This window comes from Podarcis gaigeae (genome assembly GCF_964106915.1).
Source record: "Podarcis gaigeae genome assembly, chromosome: 13".
In the NCBI taxonomy this organism is placed as follows: domain Eukaryota; kingdom Metazoa; phylum Chordata; class Lepidosauria; order Squamata; family Lacertidae; genus Podarcis; species Podarcis gaigeae.
This window is the reverse complement of record NC_139689.1, coordinates 54,848,701-54,862,718: the sequence shown is the minus strand read 5'-3', so window position 1 is coordinate 54,862,718 and position 14,018 is coordinate 54,848,701. Positions and strand designations below refer to the sequence as shown.

The 14,018-nt window shown below is 46.8% G+C and overlaps 1 protein-coding gene across 1 annotated transcript; it reads right to left on the bottom strand.

Annotated features, from left to right (window-relative positions):
- Nucleotides 1–8,099: 8,099 nt before the first annotated feature.
- Nucleotides 8,100–14,018, bottom strand: ISCU (iron-sulfur cluster assembly enzyme). The gene is made up of 6 exons (XM_083709980.1): nucleotides 13,926–14,018; nucleotides 12,281–12,474; nucleotides 10,652–10,765; nucleotides 10,390–10,500; nucleotides 9,680–9,758; nucleotides 8,100–8,917 (listed from the first exon to the last, which is right to left on the bottom strand). The coding sequence occupies exons 2-6, from the start codon at nucleotides 12,377–12,379 to the stop codon at nucleotides 8,820–8,822; spliced, it is 501 nt and encodes a 166-aa protein (XP_083566106.1). The 5' UTR covers nucleotides 12,380–12,474; nucleotides 13,926–14,018; the 3' UTR covers nucleotides 8,100–8,819.

The window sequence follows — 14,018 nt, the reverse complement described above, 5'->3', positions numbered from 1 at the left end:
AAGGGGTGGTTATGTTCTGCATGGATTCCTTCTTTCCATGGGAGGGGCACTTGTGGGTTTTTCTGCACTGGGTGCCAAGTTAACTTGGCCAGCCATGAACACTGAGTGCTTTGACCTGGGCAGTGGAGGGTGGGTGCCACAGCCTATTCTGCTTCAGACAGCAAAATATTTTGGGCTAGCCTTGGGGAAGTGATTAGAACGAGAGTTGCCAGGTCCAGAGCATCCCTTATGCAGACTTCAGGGCTGTGGCCAGTGGGCTTTATAAGACTCAGCGACTTCTCTTGTCACCTCATGAATCTTTGCACCCAAAGCTCATCTCCTGGCACATCCTGTTTCCTCCTGACACTACAGCCTCTGTCCTCCTCATTAGGGAGTCACCCACCACCCCTACTTGTCTCTTCCACCTCTGAGGAGCAGCAGGGATCATTCTCAACACTGCATGCTCCAAAGCCACCTCGGTGTATTCATAGGTTTGCAACTGCAGTTCTTGCTCCTCTGGCCCAGAATCAGAAAATAGATTGCTAGCAGGGTAGGAGTTTAGGGCCTCTCATCTGGACATATTTCTCCCAATCCCTGTATTTGGACCAATATAATGAATTTCCCCTTATTGCTTATTGGAGCTTATCTGGATATTAATAGGATAGGTTATAAAGGCAGGAGCCTTATGGCTTGAGTACTTCCTTCTCCTTCAACTTGCCTTCTCCAGACTGCAATTCCCTTTCTCTGAGATAATTTCCTTGGAAGGTAGCAAGTGGGTTATTTGCGTACTCATCCACAATCAGTAGCCTTGGATGTGAAGGGTCAAGAATGGAAAATGACTCCTCCATCTCCTCCCATCTCTTCCTTCTCTGGAGGGTGGCAGGAGTCATTCTGTGGACTGTACCTTCCACAGCCCCCTTGGTCTATTCTGAGGTCAGCAACTGCTGTCCTAGCTCCTCTGGTCCAGAATCGGTGTCCAAGGTGAGAGCTTGGAATTGTTTTTGCAGCTCCAATGATACAACATGGTTCCTGACCGTCCTACTTTGGTGTGCCACATTCCTCCAGGGGTTCATCTCCTGCAACGGGCAATCTTCCTCCTCCTTACAGGCACCTCACCTGTGTTGCTGCTCCAGCACATTCCACGCAGCTCTGCCAAGAAACTCCGCATCTTGTTCTGTAGTTGGAAATGTGACTAGGCAGGCCTCAAGTTGTTGTACCTTCTCTTCCAACCAATGCACACTTGCTACAAGTGTACTTTTGCATGCTCTCTGGCAGGAAGAGCAACATGGTCAGGTGCTGCAGGCCCTCGCCCTCCATGTCTCTTGGAGTGTGTGTAGGGCCTCCCCTCAAATGCCCCCCTAAATGAGGGCATTCACAGGCTCCTGGCACAAGCTCCCAAAAGCTACAACCAGCTAAGTCTTAACGGCGGATGTCTCATACTCAGTGTTGTTTGAGAGGTCAAAGAAACCCAAAAAATGAATGCAGTTCTGAAAAGTTCAACCCGCCATCTTGATTCAAAATGGCATCCAATTGTTACCAACCATATACGGAAACCTGCTCCTCAGGAGCCATCAGGCAGAATTTGGTTATAATATATTACAAGGTGTCTAAATGCATAGTGCACATAAAATATTCTAAAATATACAGTAGATACAACAAAATATTTTCAATGCCATCACCAAAATTGGCAGGATCTGGCAGGGACCATACAATTTTGCTTGGGAGGGTGAGAGCCTAATCACATTCCTTAATTGGGTGTTAGCCACCCCTAGTTTAGGGATCAATCAAATTATATAGGTAAGAATTGGTCACAGATCTAAATCTATATAACACAAAATCTTTTATTTTTATTTTTTAAAAAAGACAGTAAATAGCTGGGAAAGCTTCAAAACCTGACCAGTACTGGCTAAACTGAAGTCTGGTATTAGTAGATGGGAAGAAAAAACCCCTAACCATTCTGTGAGAGAAGCGTTGGGAGCGATTTACGAAGATCTCTGGTCACTGGCAATTTGGGTGGTTCCCATGCACAGCTGGTCCTTCCTTTGCCACATCTTCTGCTCTGTGGCCAGATACTGTAGTTTGCTTAGGAACAGGGGAAGCTGCTGTAGACCAAATCAGACCACTGGCCCGCCTAACACAGTTACAGTCTTCTCTCCTGGCAGCAGCTTGCCAGGATTACAGGTCAGGTTGCTCTCAGTCCCACCCAAAGATGATGCCAGAGATGGAACCCAGGACCTTGTGGGAGCGAAGCAGATGCTCTGCCCCAGAGCCAGGCCCCTTCCCCAAAGCCCCAGGCACTTTCTGGGGTCAGCAAAATGGCACCTCAGCTGGTGATGAAAATACTGCACAAGAAGTGCTTTCTGTTTTTAAAAAATTGATGCTGATGCAAAGTTACTTACTATTAATTAATGGTTTTTTTTAAATTAGCCACTGTCCCTCTCCCAAAAGGGAAACTCAAAGCGGCATACAAATAATCAAAAATTCGCAATAGTTAGAACCATGGAACTCACTCCCACAGGAGCCAGTGATGATCACCAACTTGGATGGTTCCTAGGCAGGTTCTTATGACCACAATGAACCAAAATGGCTTGGCCTCCATAGCTGGAGTCAGGCCCCTCATGTGCAGGTTGAACAGAGTTTCAAACTCCCACCTTTGGCAGCAAAATGTAAAGCATAGGAATCAGGCTGTAAAATATTGTTTTGAGCAAGTCCAGCTATGAACTAAGCTGGCTCCCCCCTTCTAACCCACTTAACACAGAATCAGGCAACAATCTGGGAAGTAAGTTTAAAAAGATTTACTTATACTCATGCATTGGTTCACAGCAATGGCAGCAGTCAAAACTATGCAGCCAACATACTTATATCTACAGTATAAGCAGCTTCAGGGATGCGGAGCAAGTGGAGGCATGTCTGCATCCAATGGTGGTCAAAGGAAGAGAGAGAGGAACCGCAAGTACTGTATGCTCCAAGGGAAAATGACATCATGCAAAGGCCTGTCTACCAGTTGTATTTCTATGGTCTCAGCAATACTGCAGTGCGGCTCTGTGGACTTGGCCCCTTCTCATGCTAACTAGCAAGAATATGCCTTTGTTAAGTTGGTTGCTAATCTCCCACAAAAGCAGATAGTGGAGAGCATGCCATAAACAGGGAGACACCACTGAGATGGGAAGTTATAATAGTTCCTCCATGTTCATCTGCAGTGTATCTTAGAATAGCCACTGGGGAGCCATGAATGCCACTGGATATGGGCTGCTGGGAAGAAGCTAGGGCTGCTTCCTTGCTGTCCAGCCTGTGGCCTTCCGAGAGGCATCTGGTGGGCTGCGGCTGGAAAGCCGAAGGGGCCATATCTACACTCTACACAACAGCAATATGATGCCCCTTAAGCCAGTCATGGCTTCCCCCAAAGAATTCTGGGAACTGTAGTTTGTTGAGGGTGCTGAGAGTTGTGAGGAGACCCCAGTTCTCTTCTCAGAGCTACAATTCCCAGAGCTCCCTGGGAAGAGGATTTGACCGTTAAACCAAACTACAGTCCCCCTTAGTTCTCAGCAGGACCATTTGGCTCAATTTTGTGGACATGCTCCATCAGTTTCATATAGGAAGCAGCAATGGGCATATGAAGCAATGCACCTCTCAGGTTCTTTTGCTCTAATGTTGTTTATTTTCCCGGTATGATTCTTATAATGTTTTAAGCAATTGTTATTGATTTTTAAACAAATAAAAGAACCATTAAACACTTATCCAGCAGTACATTTAATGCTGTTTGTTCTACCCATTGACTTTATACATAAGCTTACACTTTCAGTATTCAAACCTACTACTTAACTTTACTTCTCCACTGAGAAAATTGAGTGGTTGGGATAACAAGGTCTTGATTTTGGTCGTTAACACAGTTCAAGAAAGGGGTTCGCGTTTCTTGGAAGGTGTCTCTTTTTGTTATGCCTTTAATTGCCCTCCTGTGTCTGCTGAGATGCTCAGACATTGCTGTATCCCAAATATTATTTTCCCATATCTTCAGGGGTATTTCAGTCTGGTTCTTGCATTGCTGAGCTATCGCTAATCTTGTTGTGGTCAGTAAGGAGCCTGTTGGTTTTCTGTCGTGCAAAATGGAGCCCCTCCATGTCCAAAGATATTAGAGCTAAGGCAGGATTTGGAGAAAGAGGTTGGCTTGTAATTATAATGGGGTATTTGCTGCTCCAAAAGTTTTTAACATGGGGGCATTCTCACTCAACGTGAATGAACGAACCATGTTTTCCACAACCCTTTCAAGGTATGGGGGAGAGGGAGGGATTCATTTTTGCCAGCCTGACCGGTGTCCAGTGCCATTGGAAGATGACCTTGAGCGAGGCCTCCTGTAAGCGAGCAGAGATGGTTTTCATGGGGTGGGGTGGGGGGTCCAGATTCCTTCTCATTCGTGATCTTTGTTTGGGTGGCCTAAATCTGATCCCCATAGAATCCGAAGGCCTCTAGCACCCCCACTTCATGATCGAATAGTTGTATATTAGGGAAGTAGCACCCTTCAGGATTTAAACAAGGCAAGTGTGTGTAGGCCCTCTCCCCTGTGCTCCAAATGAAGAATGAGCCTGAGATACCTGACACCAGGTAATGATTTCTTTTAATTCATCCTTTAAAAATAGACAAAAACTACTACAGTGGTACCTCGGAACTTGAATGGCTGTTCTTGAACGTTTTGGTTCCCAAATGCCAAAAACCAGGAAGTGCTCCAGTTTTCTAACGATCCTTGGAAAACTAATGTCCAACGCGGCTTCCGCTATGCAAAAACCTAGCTGTCAGTCAATTGGAAGCCGCACTTTGAAACTCAAAACGTTTCAGAAGTCGAACGGTCTTCCAGAACGGATTCTGTTCAAGTTTCGAGGTACCACTGTACTTGCATTCACTTTTTTCTTTTTAGCAATCCATCTGAACACACATGCTTTTATTATGCATTTGTGGCACTCAGAGGCATAAAAGTAGAATCCTTTTTAAAGTAATGTCCCCTGATTATCTACAGGTGATTCCTACTCACCATAGGTGAACACGCAAGTGGGTGCTTTAAGTCGAAATGACAGAATTCATGATCTGCCACCTTCCCTTTTAAATTGCAAATTTCTGGAACACCCCACAGAATGAAGATGATTGTTCAAAATACAGACCATGTTTCAATATCCACTCAAGGGAGTGAGATTATTCTTTGCATTTGAGATCCCTGTTAAGCTCTGGACGCTTCTGCCACCGTACAGACCAGCCACGTGTCATTGCCTGCACACCCTTTGTGAGATCTGCATTTCTTCTTGCTCCCTCCAGTTTCTGAAATAGTAATGGAAGGCTGGATTTCCCCCAACTCCTTTCCAGCCTCTCTTCCCCAGCGCCTGCATGTCTCAGTGCCACATCTGGAAGGGGGCGGGGAAGCTGTCATGAAATCTATTTCTCTCCTGGGATTAAAGGAGGAAATAGCCAGCATACTTGTGCAAAAAGGCAAAAGCTGAGAGGCCCTAGTGCTGGTTTTTCTGGTGCCTTGGCCGCTCTGTGGGCTAAGGGAAAGCATTATCGGCGGGCCTTTTGGAGAGGCCTCTGATAAAACAGGAGAGAACGCCAGGAAGTCAAGCCTCTTGTACTCAGCCATTTTTTGAGAGGTGTTTTTCTGGCCACCTCCAGAAGGCAGGTGAAGGGCTTGAATCTTCAGACAAGAGAAGAGCACTGTTCCCCAACTTGGGAAATGCACAACTAAGCAAGACACGCAGTGCTGTTGCAAAGGTTTGCATTCAGCAAATTAAACACAATATTGCATCTTGTGCTGCTGTTTTCGGGAGGGCTATGTATGTAGATGGATCAAAACAGCTGCCTGCTTTTGGGGGCTCTCCATAAGGATGTGGCTATGGGGGACATCACAGGAAGCTCCTGCACTACACCATTTGCTACACCCCTGGAGAGGAGTCCGATCGCTAGACATGAGCTGTGCTGGACACAAAAAGCAGCCTTGTTCTTTAGCTCAGCACTGGGAGGGGGCAGAGCTGCCCTGCCCTTCAGATTTTGCCCCTTTTGGGACATCTTGATATTCCAGCAAGAACCAGATGCTTTTAAAATCTAAACATTTCAGATGTGTTTTTTTAATATATATATAAACCCCCCCTTTCCTGCATTTGAGGAGCAACACATTGGCAACAGGAATAGTTTTACAGCCTCCAAGTCTGTCTTATGGTGCACAGCTGCTGTTATAAACCACGATGCTGGAGCAGCTGTAGAGACATTTCAGTTAGAAACCTGAGCTACTAATAAATTATTTGACGTGCCACAGACCTCCAATGAGAGAGCAACTGCTGCTCAGCATGAACTGAAATACTTGCAAGTCCCTTGCAAAAGTGGCAAGCGTTTCTCACTCAGAGGGATGCAAAGCAAAACTGTTGAGGGTATTTATGTACAGTGAGCATTAGAAGATTCGGGATTTAAGAGGGTACTTCATGCATCACTTATGCAACTCCCTACACAACTCCCTCTTGCAGGAAGCAGTGATAACCACAATCTTGGCTGGCTTTAAAAGAGGACTGGATAATTTCATTGGGAGGGGGGAATGGCTACTAGCCCGAATGGCTGTGCTCTGCCTCCATGATCAGAGGAATGTTTCTGAATAACAGTTGCTGGAAAATGCAGGAGAGGGCCTGCTTGTGGGCTTCCCACTGGCTGGCCACTGTGAGGAGGCTGGACGAGATGGGCACGCACTGGCCTGGTCCAGCAATGCTGTTCTTCATGTCTTGTTAATGGTGGTGATTCACACGTGAGTGGACCCACCTCACTGCTGGTGCTGGGCAGCTCTCTGGAGTGTGTAAAGCAGGGATTGTCAACCTGGTCCCTACCGCCCACTAGTGGGTGTTTCAGGATTCTAGGTGGGCAGTAGGGGGTTCTATGGCACAAGCTGAATCCTCCTTCCATCGAGCACTGGGGGGCGGTAAGGAAATTTTACCATAAAAAAAGATGCATTAGTGGGCGGTAGGTACGAAAAGGTCGACTACCCCTGGTGTAAAGCAAGGGGAAGTGATTCAATCTGAAATGCTCCCCTGGGACAGGCTGGATATAGTCGGTTGGTTAAGAATATAAGGGGAGCCCTGCAGCAGCAGGGTAGGACATTTGGCAAAGGACAAGATGGCACCCCCATTTCATGCACAGAAGCTGGACTGGCAGCTGAATCTTGTCTGGATGCCGATGATGTCTTTGTGAGACAGCTTTGGGAGCACAGGCCAGGCTGCCCTCAGGGATTTCTTATTGCCACTCCCTATCATATGCCGCCCAAGGCAACCCCTTCCACTACTAAACACACTTCAAGAATCAGTCCAACTGAAACATGACTTTTTCTCTCCTCTCCTATCCACCACCCAGAAACTAAAAAGGGAACTCTTCCTTAAGTACTAGTTCATTAAACTTTTTTTTATTTTTCAGGTTGCTTTGGTTGTAAATCAGCCAAGGAACCTGGAAATGTAGTTCTGGCCTGTCACTATTCCTGAAGCTAAGGACTGTGCAAGAAAACTCCAACTGAGTTTTTCTGGGCAACAGCACCCCCCTGCCATTCCTCGGGGGGGGGGGGGATAAATGCAGATTTTGCTATGAATACACCCCTCACATTAGTGAAGGACTTTTTGCCTTTCTTGCTGAGAAACTGAGCTATCTTGTCCTTCTAAGCAATGCTGTTCTCTAATGGGGCTGACTGCTTTTCAAGGCTGTTTCAAAGAGGACAGGGCTGGCATTTCCCAAAGATGATGAGCAAATCTCCTGAGTGTCGGTTGCTGGGGAGCAAGAGGACTGTGGCCTACATTCCCTACTTTTAGAAGGGCCATAAAAGCAATCGGCAGCAAAATGTCACTGTGAAAGGAGCGACCCTACAGGGTCCCAGCCAGCCATTCCCGCCAAGGAAGGCACCACAGTCTTCCCTCCCCCTCAGTTTGTTTTCTCTCTTCCCACTGTCACTCTGTGTTGCATCCTCCACACCCACCCACCCTTGCCATCCCAAGCAGGCTGATGCCTCTCTTGTTTCTCTGTGGTCTGGCTGAATACTGTTGTGTCAAATAAGGCATTTATACAAATTCCTCTTCTAAATTCAGCCTGAAATTTGCTAGGAACAAACACACAATTCATTGAGCCAGAGCACAGCATATATTATCTCTATTTATTTCTATATAGCATACACTATACATAAAAGAAATCTGAAAGTTGTGCATAGACTGTCTGATCACACAATCCTTTTCTTTAAAACCCAAACTGGGGAATAAGGATAGGAACATGGTTGTTTCTGCCTTAAATCTCCTCCCTCCCGGCTAGAAGAACATGCTGCTGGCGACGGGAAGGGAGATTCTTGCTGCCTCATCTGCGGAAACAGGAGAGGAACGTCTACCTTCTTTAGTCCCCAAAGATATCTAGAGTGGGCTCAATTTCCCTTCCTGTGGGTAGAGTTACAGGTCCCTGACTGTTCTCTCGTTACCAGGCAGCTTTGCCCGAAGCGGAAATGGGGCTGCTCCTTGCAACAGGAGGCCATGCCCTAGCAAACATGTAGGCAATTGCCTCCTACACACTGAAAGCTGGAACGATTACTTATAGCAAAATTCTCACACTGAAATCACAAGAAGGTTCTTCTTTTTCCTCCCACATGTGGAAGGAAAACAGAAAAGCTGGTAGCAAAGATGATCAAGGCGACTGCCCTGAGGTGGTTCCAATGCAGCCTGACATTGTGCATGCTTCCAAAATGCACTAAGGTGATTTGTTGGCTCCTTGCTGTAATTGCCCTGCTAAATTACAATTGGAATGACAAGGTTGTCGCGGGACAGGCCTCCAGGCCTTTTGACACGCAGCACCTCCTTCTAGGCCACGCTTGCATTTTTTCCTGGCTCACTGCTCTTCGGCCCCTGCTTCAACTTGTAATCTGCTAAGGCAGCCCTGATGGCATCTTCTGCCAGCACTAAGGGAGGAAGAACACAAGTGAAATATTACACTGGTTTAACAGCGGAAGACGAATAAGCAAAATAATTTCAATCCTGAGTGCCAAGGACTCTGGGAGAAGAGCCATACTACTGGCTCTCTCCTGCAACTCAGCAGGCCAATTCACAACCTTGGCAGTAAACCCCCACATTCACCTTGTGGTGACCTTTAGGCATTTCTAAAGTGAAGGAGAGATTTCCTATGTGCCCAGATTTCTGAGTTTTGAGGGGTGTTCTTAGGCCAGTTTATGACTTAGCACGGGCATAGCACTTGCGCACAAATCAGTTCACTTGCCTTCTCAACATTCTTTACAACAGCCCCATAAAGATAAGCCAATATTATTCTCAGTGTCTCAACCCTGACTCCCTTTTCAACAGCCTTCCACTGAGTTTAACGGCAGGAACTATAACAGGAACTTCCTGGTTCAGTCTATCACAATGCTAGCTCCAGAACCAATTTCCAGCCTCCCAAGGTTGGAGAACTTGTAGCTGTACAGATGTTGTTGGATTACAACTCTCCTTAGCACCAATCAGAGAAAGGCATATGCCCTTATATTCTAGCTCTTCACTTTCTCTAAGAACATACCAACTACATAGAAGGCATCTCTGTAAAATAACTTCACTTACATCCACCTTTCTTGTTCATGATTGACTATTTGCATTTGGGGCCTTGTGGTGCTTCTTTCCAACAACTTGTCTGCAAAGTGTTTCAATGGTAACAAAGGACAAAAAAGGTTACTTACTGGAGCAGTGCAATTTTACTGGAGGAAGGCAGAGCTCTTTAGCAATGTCTGTGTTTTTGATCTTCAAGGCTTCATCAACCTGAAACATACAAAAATTACTACTTAGCCTTCCATTTCATACCATGGATTTAGGCACACAGGACTACTGTCTTGCACTACCACACTTCAGGTCTATCGAGCTCAATATTGTTTAGAAGAACTGGCAGTGGTTCTTTCAGAGAAGGTATCTTCCCAATCCTATCTGGAAAAGGCTGAGGATTGAACATAATACTTTCTGAACACAAAACAGGTGCGTAAGCTACAACTTTTCCATAGCAACTGCTGCTAACTCTGCTCCACAGACACAATTTCATTTTCTATTGCCAGCTTATTACCCCTCTGCTGGAAGCAGTATGCTTCTGAAATTCAGCTGCTGAAACTGGTAGGAAGGGTGCTGCTGCAATCATATCCTGTCTGCAGGCTTCACAGAATCATCTGGCTGATCACTGAGAACAGGATGCTGGACTAAAAGGACTTTTGGTCTGATCCAGCTCCAGGCCTCCACAATTGACTTCCACATTATTAGACTCTTAGGATGATGCATGCAAAATCTACCCTCCCTGGACTGGAAACGACTTTCTTCAAGCAGCCTAAGAGATGGTAATGCAACATGAAAGGTTTTTTTCCAAAACAAGGCCAAGGTATAATATATTGACAGGCATCAGACTTACCGTCTTGCCCTTCACCCATTCAGTAGCCAAGGAACTCGAAGCGATTGCTGACCCACAGCCAAACGTCTTGAACCTGGCATCTGTTATCTTTCCATTTTCATCTACTTCCACCTGAGGACATTTTTCAAGAGAGTGACTAAGCATTGCATTGAAACAAAAGAGACACTTCTCTTGCTCACGATCACAGAGAATAGAGGGTGAGAGATTGGAAGAGGCTTTATTGTCTCACAGCCTTTGGTGCCTCAAGGCAGCACTAACTTACTTGCAGCTTCATGACGTCTCCACAGGCTGGTGCTCCCACAAGGCCAGTCCCAACATTCTTTGCGTTCTTATCCAGGGAACCAACATTTCGTGGGTTCTCATAGTGATCAACAACCTGGAATTCAAAAGCAAAGGTTTGATGTGCATCTTCAGGGGACAAAGGTGAATCCTTGAATGAGATAATCATCCTGGACCCTTGCAACTCTCCAATTCTATTTATAGGGCTATTCACGTATCATTTAATGGAGTCGCAAAGTCTCTGACTGCCACCTACTGGAGACATTTCTTGACTGAGCCCTAGACATCTGGGGTGTCTATCTTTGGATTTTCTGCATCATCACACAGGTGGCTGGACAAGCCAGCCGACAAGGATCCTTCCAATTGTTGATTTCTGCCACTCAGTCCAGCACAACTTAAAGAGATCCCCAAGAAATGACTAAAACTTATCCCAGTCTCATAAAATATCTGTCAAGGGGAGGGGGAGTGTCTGCAACGCCCTGTGTACACAACCTTGTAGTCAAAGTGCTCCTCCATATTATGGGCAGGAGAAGGAAACAGCATGGCCCTTCAAACCCAGCAGGGAATATACTGGTGCACAGTATCTAGCCAGTACTCTAACATTCTAAGCCAGCTGTCTGCAAACCCCCACCACTGTGCGCCGTTTCCTGCCTCTCCTTCTGTGCCTCCTTTTGGTATACCAGCCTTCATATACCAGCTCTCTGACTACGTTAGCCCTGTTCCTTCTGCATCCTTCCTCCTTCCCTCCATGAATCACAGCAACTCCCACAGCTTATGATTACCGTTAATCATTCCTAGAGCACATGGATTTCACTAAGCATTGTACACTAGAGCAAGGCAGTCCCTGCCTGCAGGCTAACAATCTAGAAGCCATGATACAAAATGGAAAAGGGGTGAGAGTAAAAAAGGGCAACCTCAGTCACCAACTTCTCTATCTACCCACAATGCAGCCCCTGACCCACTTTGAGGCATTTCCCCATGCCTCCCTCTAACCACCAGCTATTTGTTAAAGGTCACCACTCAATTTATTATTTTTTTAAATGAAGTGTCCTCATTATTTATACTAATTAACTCCTCCCAGGCATCTATTCTGTTTGAAGCCCACTAAACTGTCCCCTCCCCAAATCTGTGCAGGCTTCCCTTCTCACCCTTTTTCTGGTGTTCCACTCAGTTTCCAGCCACCCTTGTTGTATCAGCCCCAGGTCTACAAAGATCCCCAATTCTACCTTAGCCCCCCAAATCCTTATCACATCCCCTCGCCATCCCCCCCAGGTTACCCCCAACACCCCTTATGATCCCCATATCTGCGCAGCGTTCCCTTACACTCCCTTGTGATATCCCCCATAATCCAGCTACCCATTCAGAATGACAGCCGCTGCATTATAGAATCCTCGAGCCCGTCCTCCTGCGATGCAGGAGGAGTGACAGCTGAGGGATCCCTGACAGGTGGCCGCCTGGCCTCTGCTTCTCAAAACCCTCCAGGGAAGGAGGGTCTGCCACCTTCCGAGGGACCCCCCCGAAAACCCCTGTTCTGCTGGGTCCTCCCCCCTCGCCCGCCTTTCTCCTGCGACCCTCAAAGCCCCCCTGGAGTGAGCCAGCCCCCGTCCCCTACCTTCTCGTGGTATCCCGCGGCGAGGGGAGCCTGGGCCGGCCCAGGCCTCAGGAGAGCCGCCGCCGCCCGCTGCGCAACGCTCGCCCTCAGCGCCGCCATCTTGTCTGCTGAAGGAGGACTGCGACGCAGGAGACAAGGACGGCGCGAGATTGTGACGCCACGCCTGCAGCGCCAGGCGAGGCCACAGCGCCCTGCTGAGGGCAAAACGAAACGGGCGTCATTAGCCACGCCCTCCGGGAGGAATAAACTTAACCCGCCCGGGGAGGGAATTAGTCTGGATGTTATTGTCATGATTGTTATTTGTCTTATTACTATCGTTATTATTATTATTGCAAGTTTTGATTTATTGCTTTGTCTGCAGTCCCAATTCCACTTGGGCGCGAATCCTGCTGAATTCAGTTTGATTTACTTCTGAGTAGACATTATGTACATACATACATAATTCTATTTGAATTCCATCTTTCCGGGGTTCAAACCATGCTCCATGCGGCTTACAACATGAAAAAGCACAATTCCAACGTAACAACAGTAGTCATAAATAATAAGTATAACAAAAAACGCATAACCAAGCATAAATCAGAGTACTGTAACATCTGAAATGAAATACAAAAGATTACAGTCATTAACCGTAACAACCCACCCACCTCCCAACAAAACCTCTTAAAGAATTCCCAGGCCCGAGGCTGTTCAGCGCCACAGCTTTTGTCAGGCCCTCACCCTGCCAGGCCTAGCGCGGGGAAAGCCGCCACCCAGTGCGTTTTAGCTTTGGGGTGCAAAGGAGCTATGCTTTTTTCTTGCTTTGTTGCCTTTGATTTATTAGAACTGTTTCTATCCCACTTTTCATGTCAGCACCACAAGGCAGGAGACACAAAAACACATTAAACGACATTGAAACTTACAGAAAATAGTAGTCAGGCCAAAACCGATATTTGCTGACCATAATTACTGTACTTAATTATTGAGAGCATAAATGTTTAGCAGTCATGAGAGAATGCCATCAGTGTTGGCATCCGCTTTGATTTTACAGTTATATATGTATTTTTACACTAATTATTTTATTTATTGAATATTTTATTGGGAAGTATGCAAATAACGGGAGTAAATAAATGATTTATTATTTGAAGCAGGTGGGCGTAGAAATACTTTTATTTATGGCCTGACAAGACTCTGGAGAGGACGCAGCTTTTATGCGTGGCTCTTGGGCCCCCATCACCCAACCAGGGGCTCTGGAGCAAATTTAATGCTGCTTTAAGGGCAGATGCCTCCCCCGCTCTCTCAGCGCCCCTGCTCTGGCAAATGGCTTGGCCTATTTTGAAAGTTACAAGGGTAAAGCAACTTCTGATCCTCCACTCAGCGACGAAGCTCCCTCGGGGGCCACTCTAGGGAAAAGGCGGGATATCAGTGTCATAGCACACACACGAGACACAACCAAACAGGAAGGTCTCCTGCGCAAGCTCCTTTCTAGCCAACGGAACCAGAGCAGCTACGCGCTGACACACTCAACATGGCGGCCCCGGCCTGCCTTTCCCTGAGCGATGGAGAGGGTCCTTCTGTCCTTCCTTGAGGCGACTGCGGCGCGCCGAGATTTTGGGAAAGCCCGACATTTATGCCCCTTCGAAAAGAACCAAATGGCAATGCCCTTCACCTGCCGGGGACGCTTCCTGTCCAGCAGCCCTTCTTAAGAGCTCTGCGGGACCGACACCCTCCGCTTTGTTTGTACCAGACGCCTTCGGAGCAG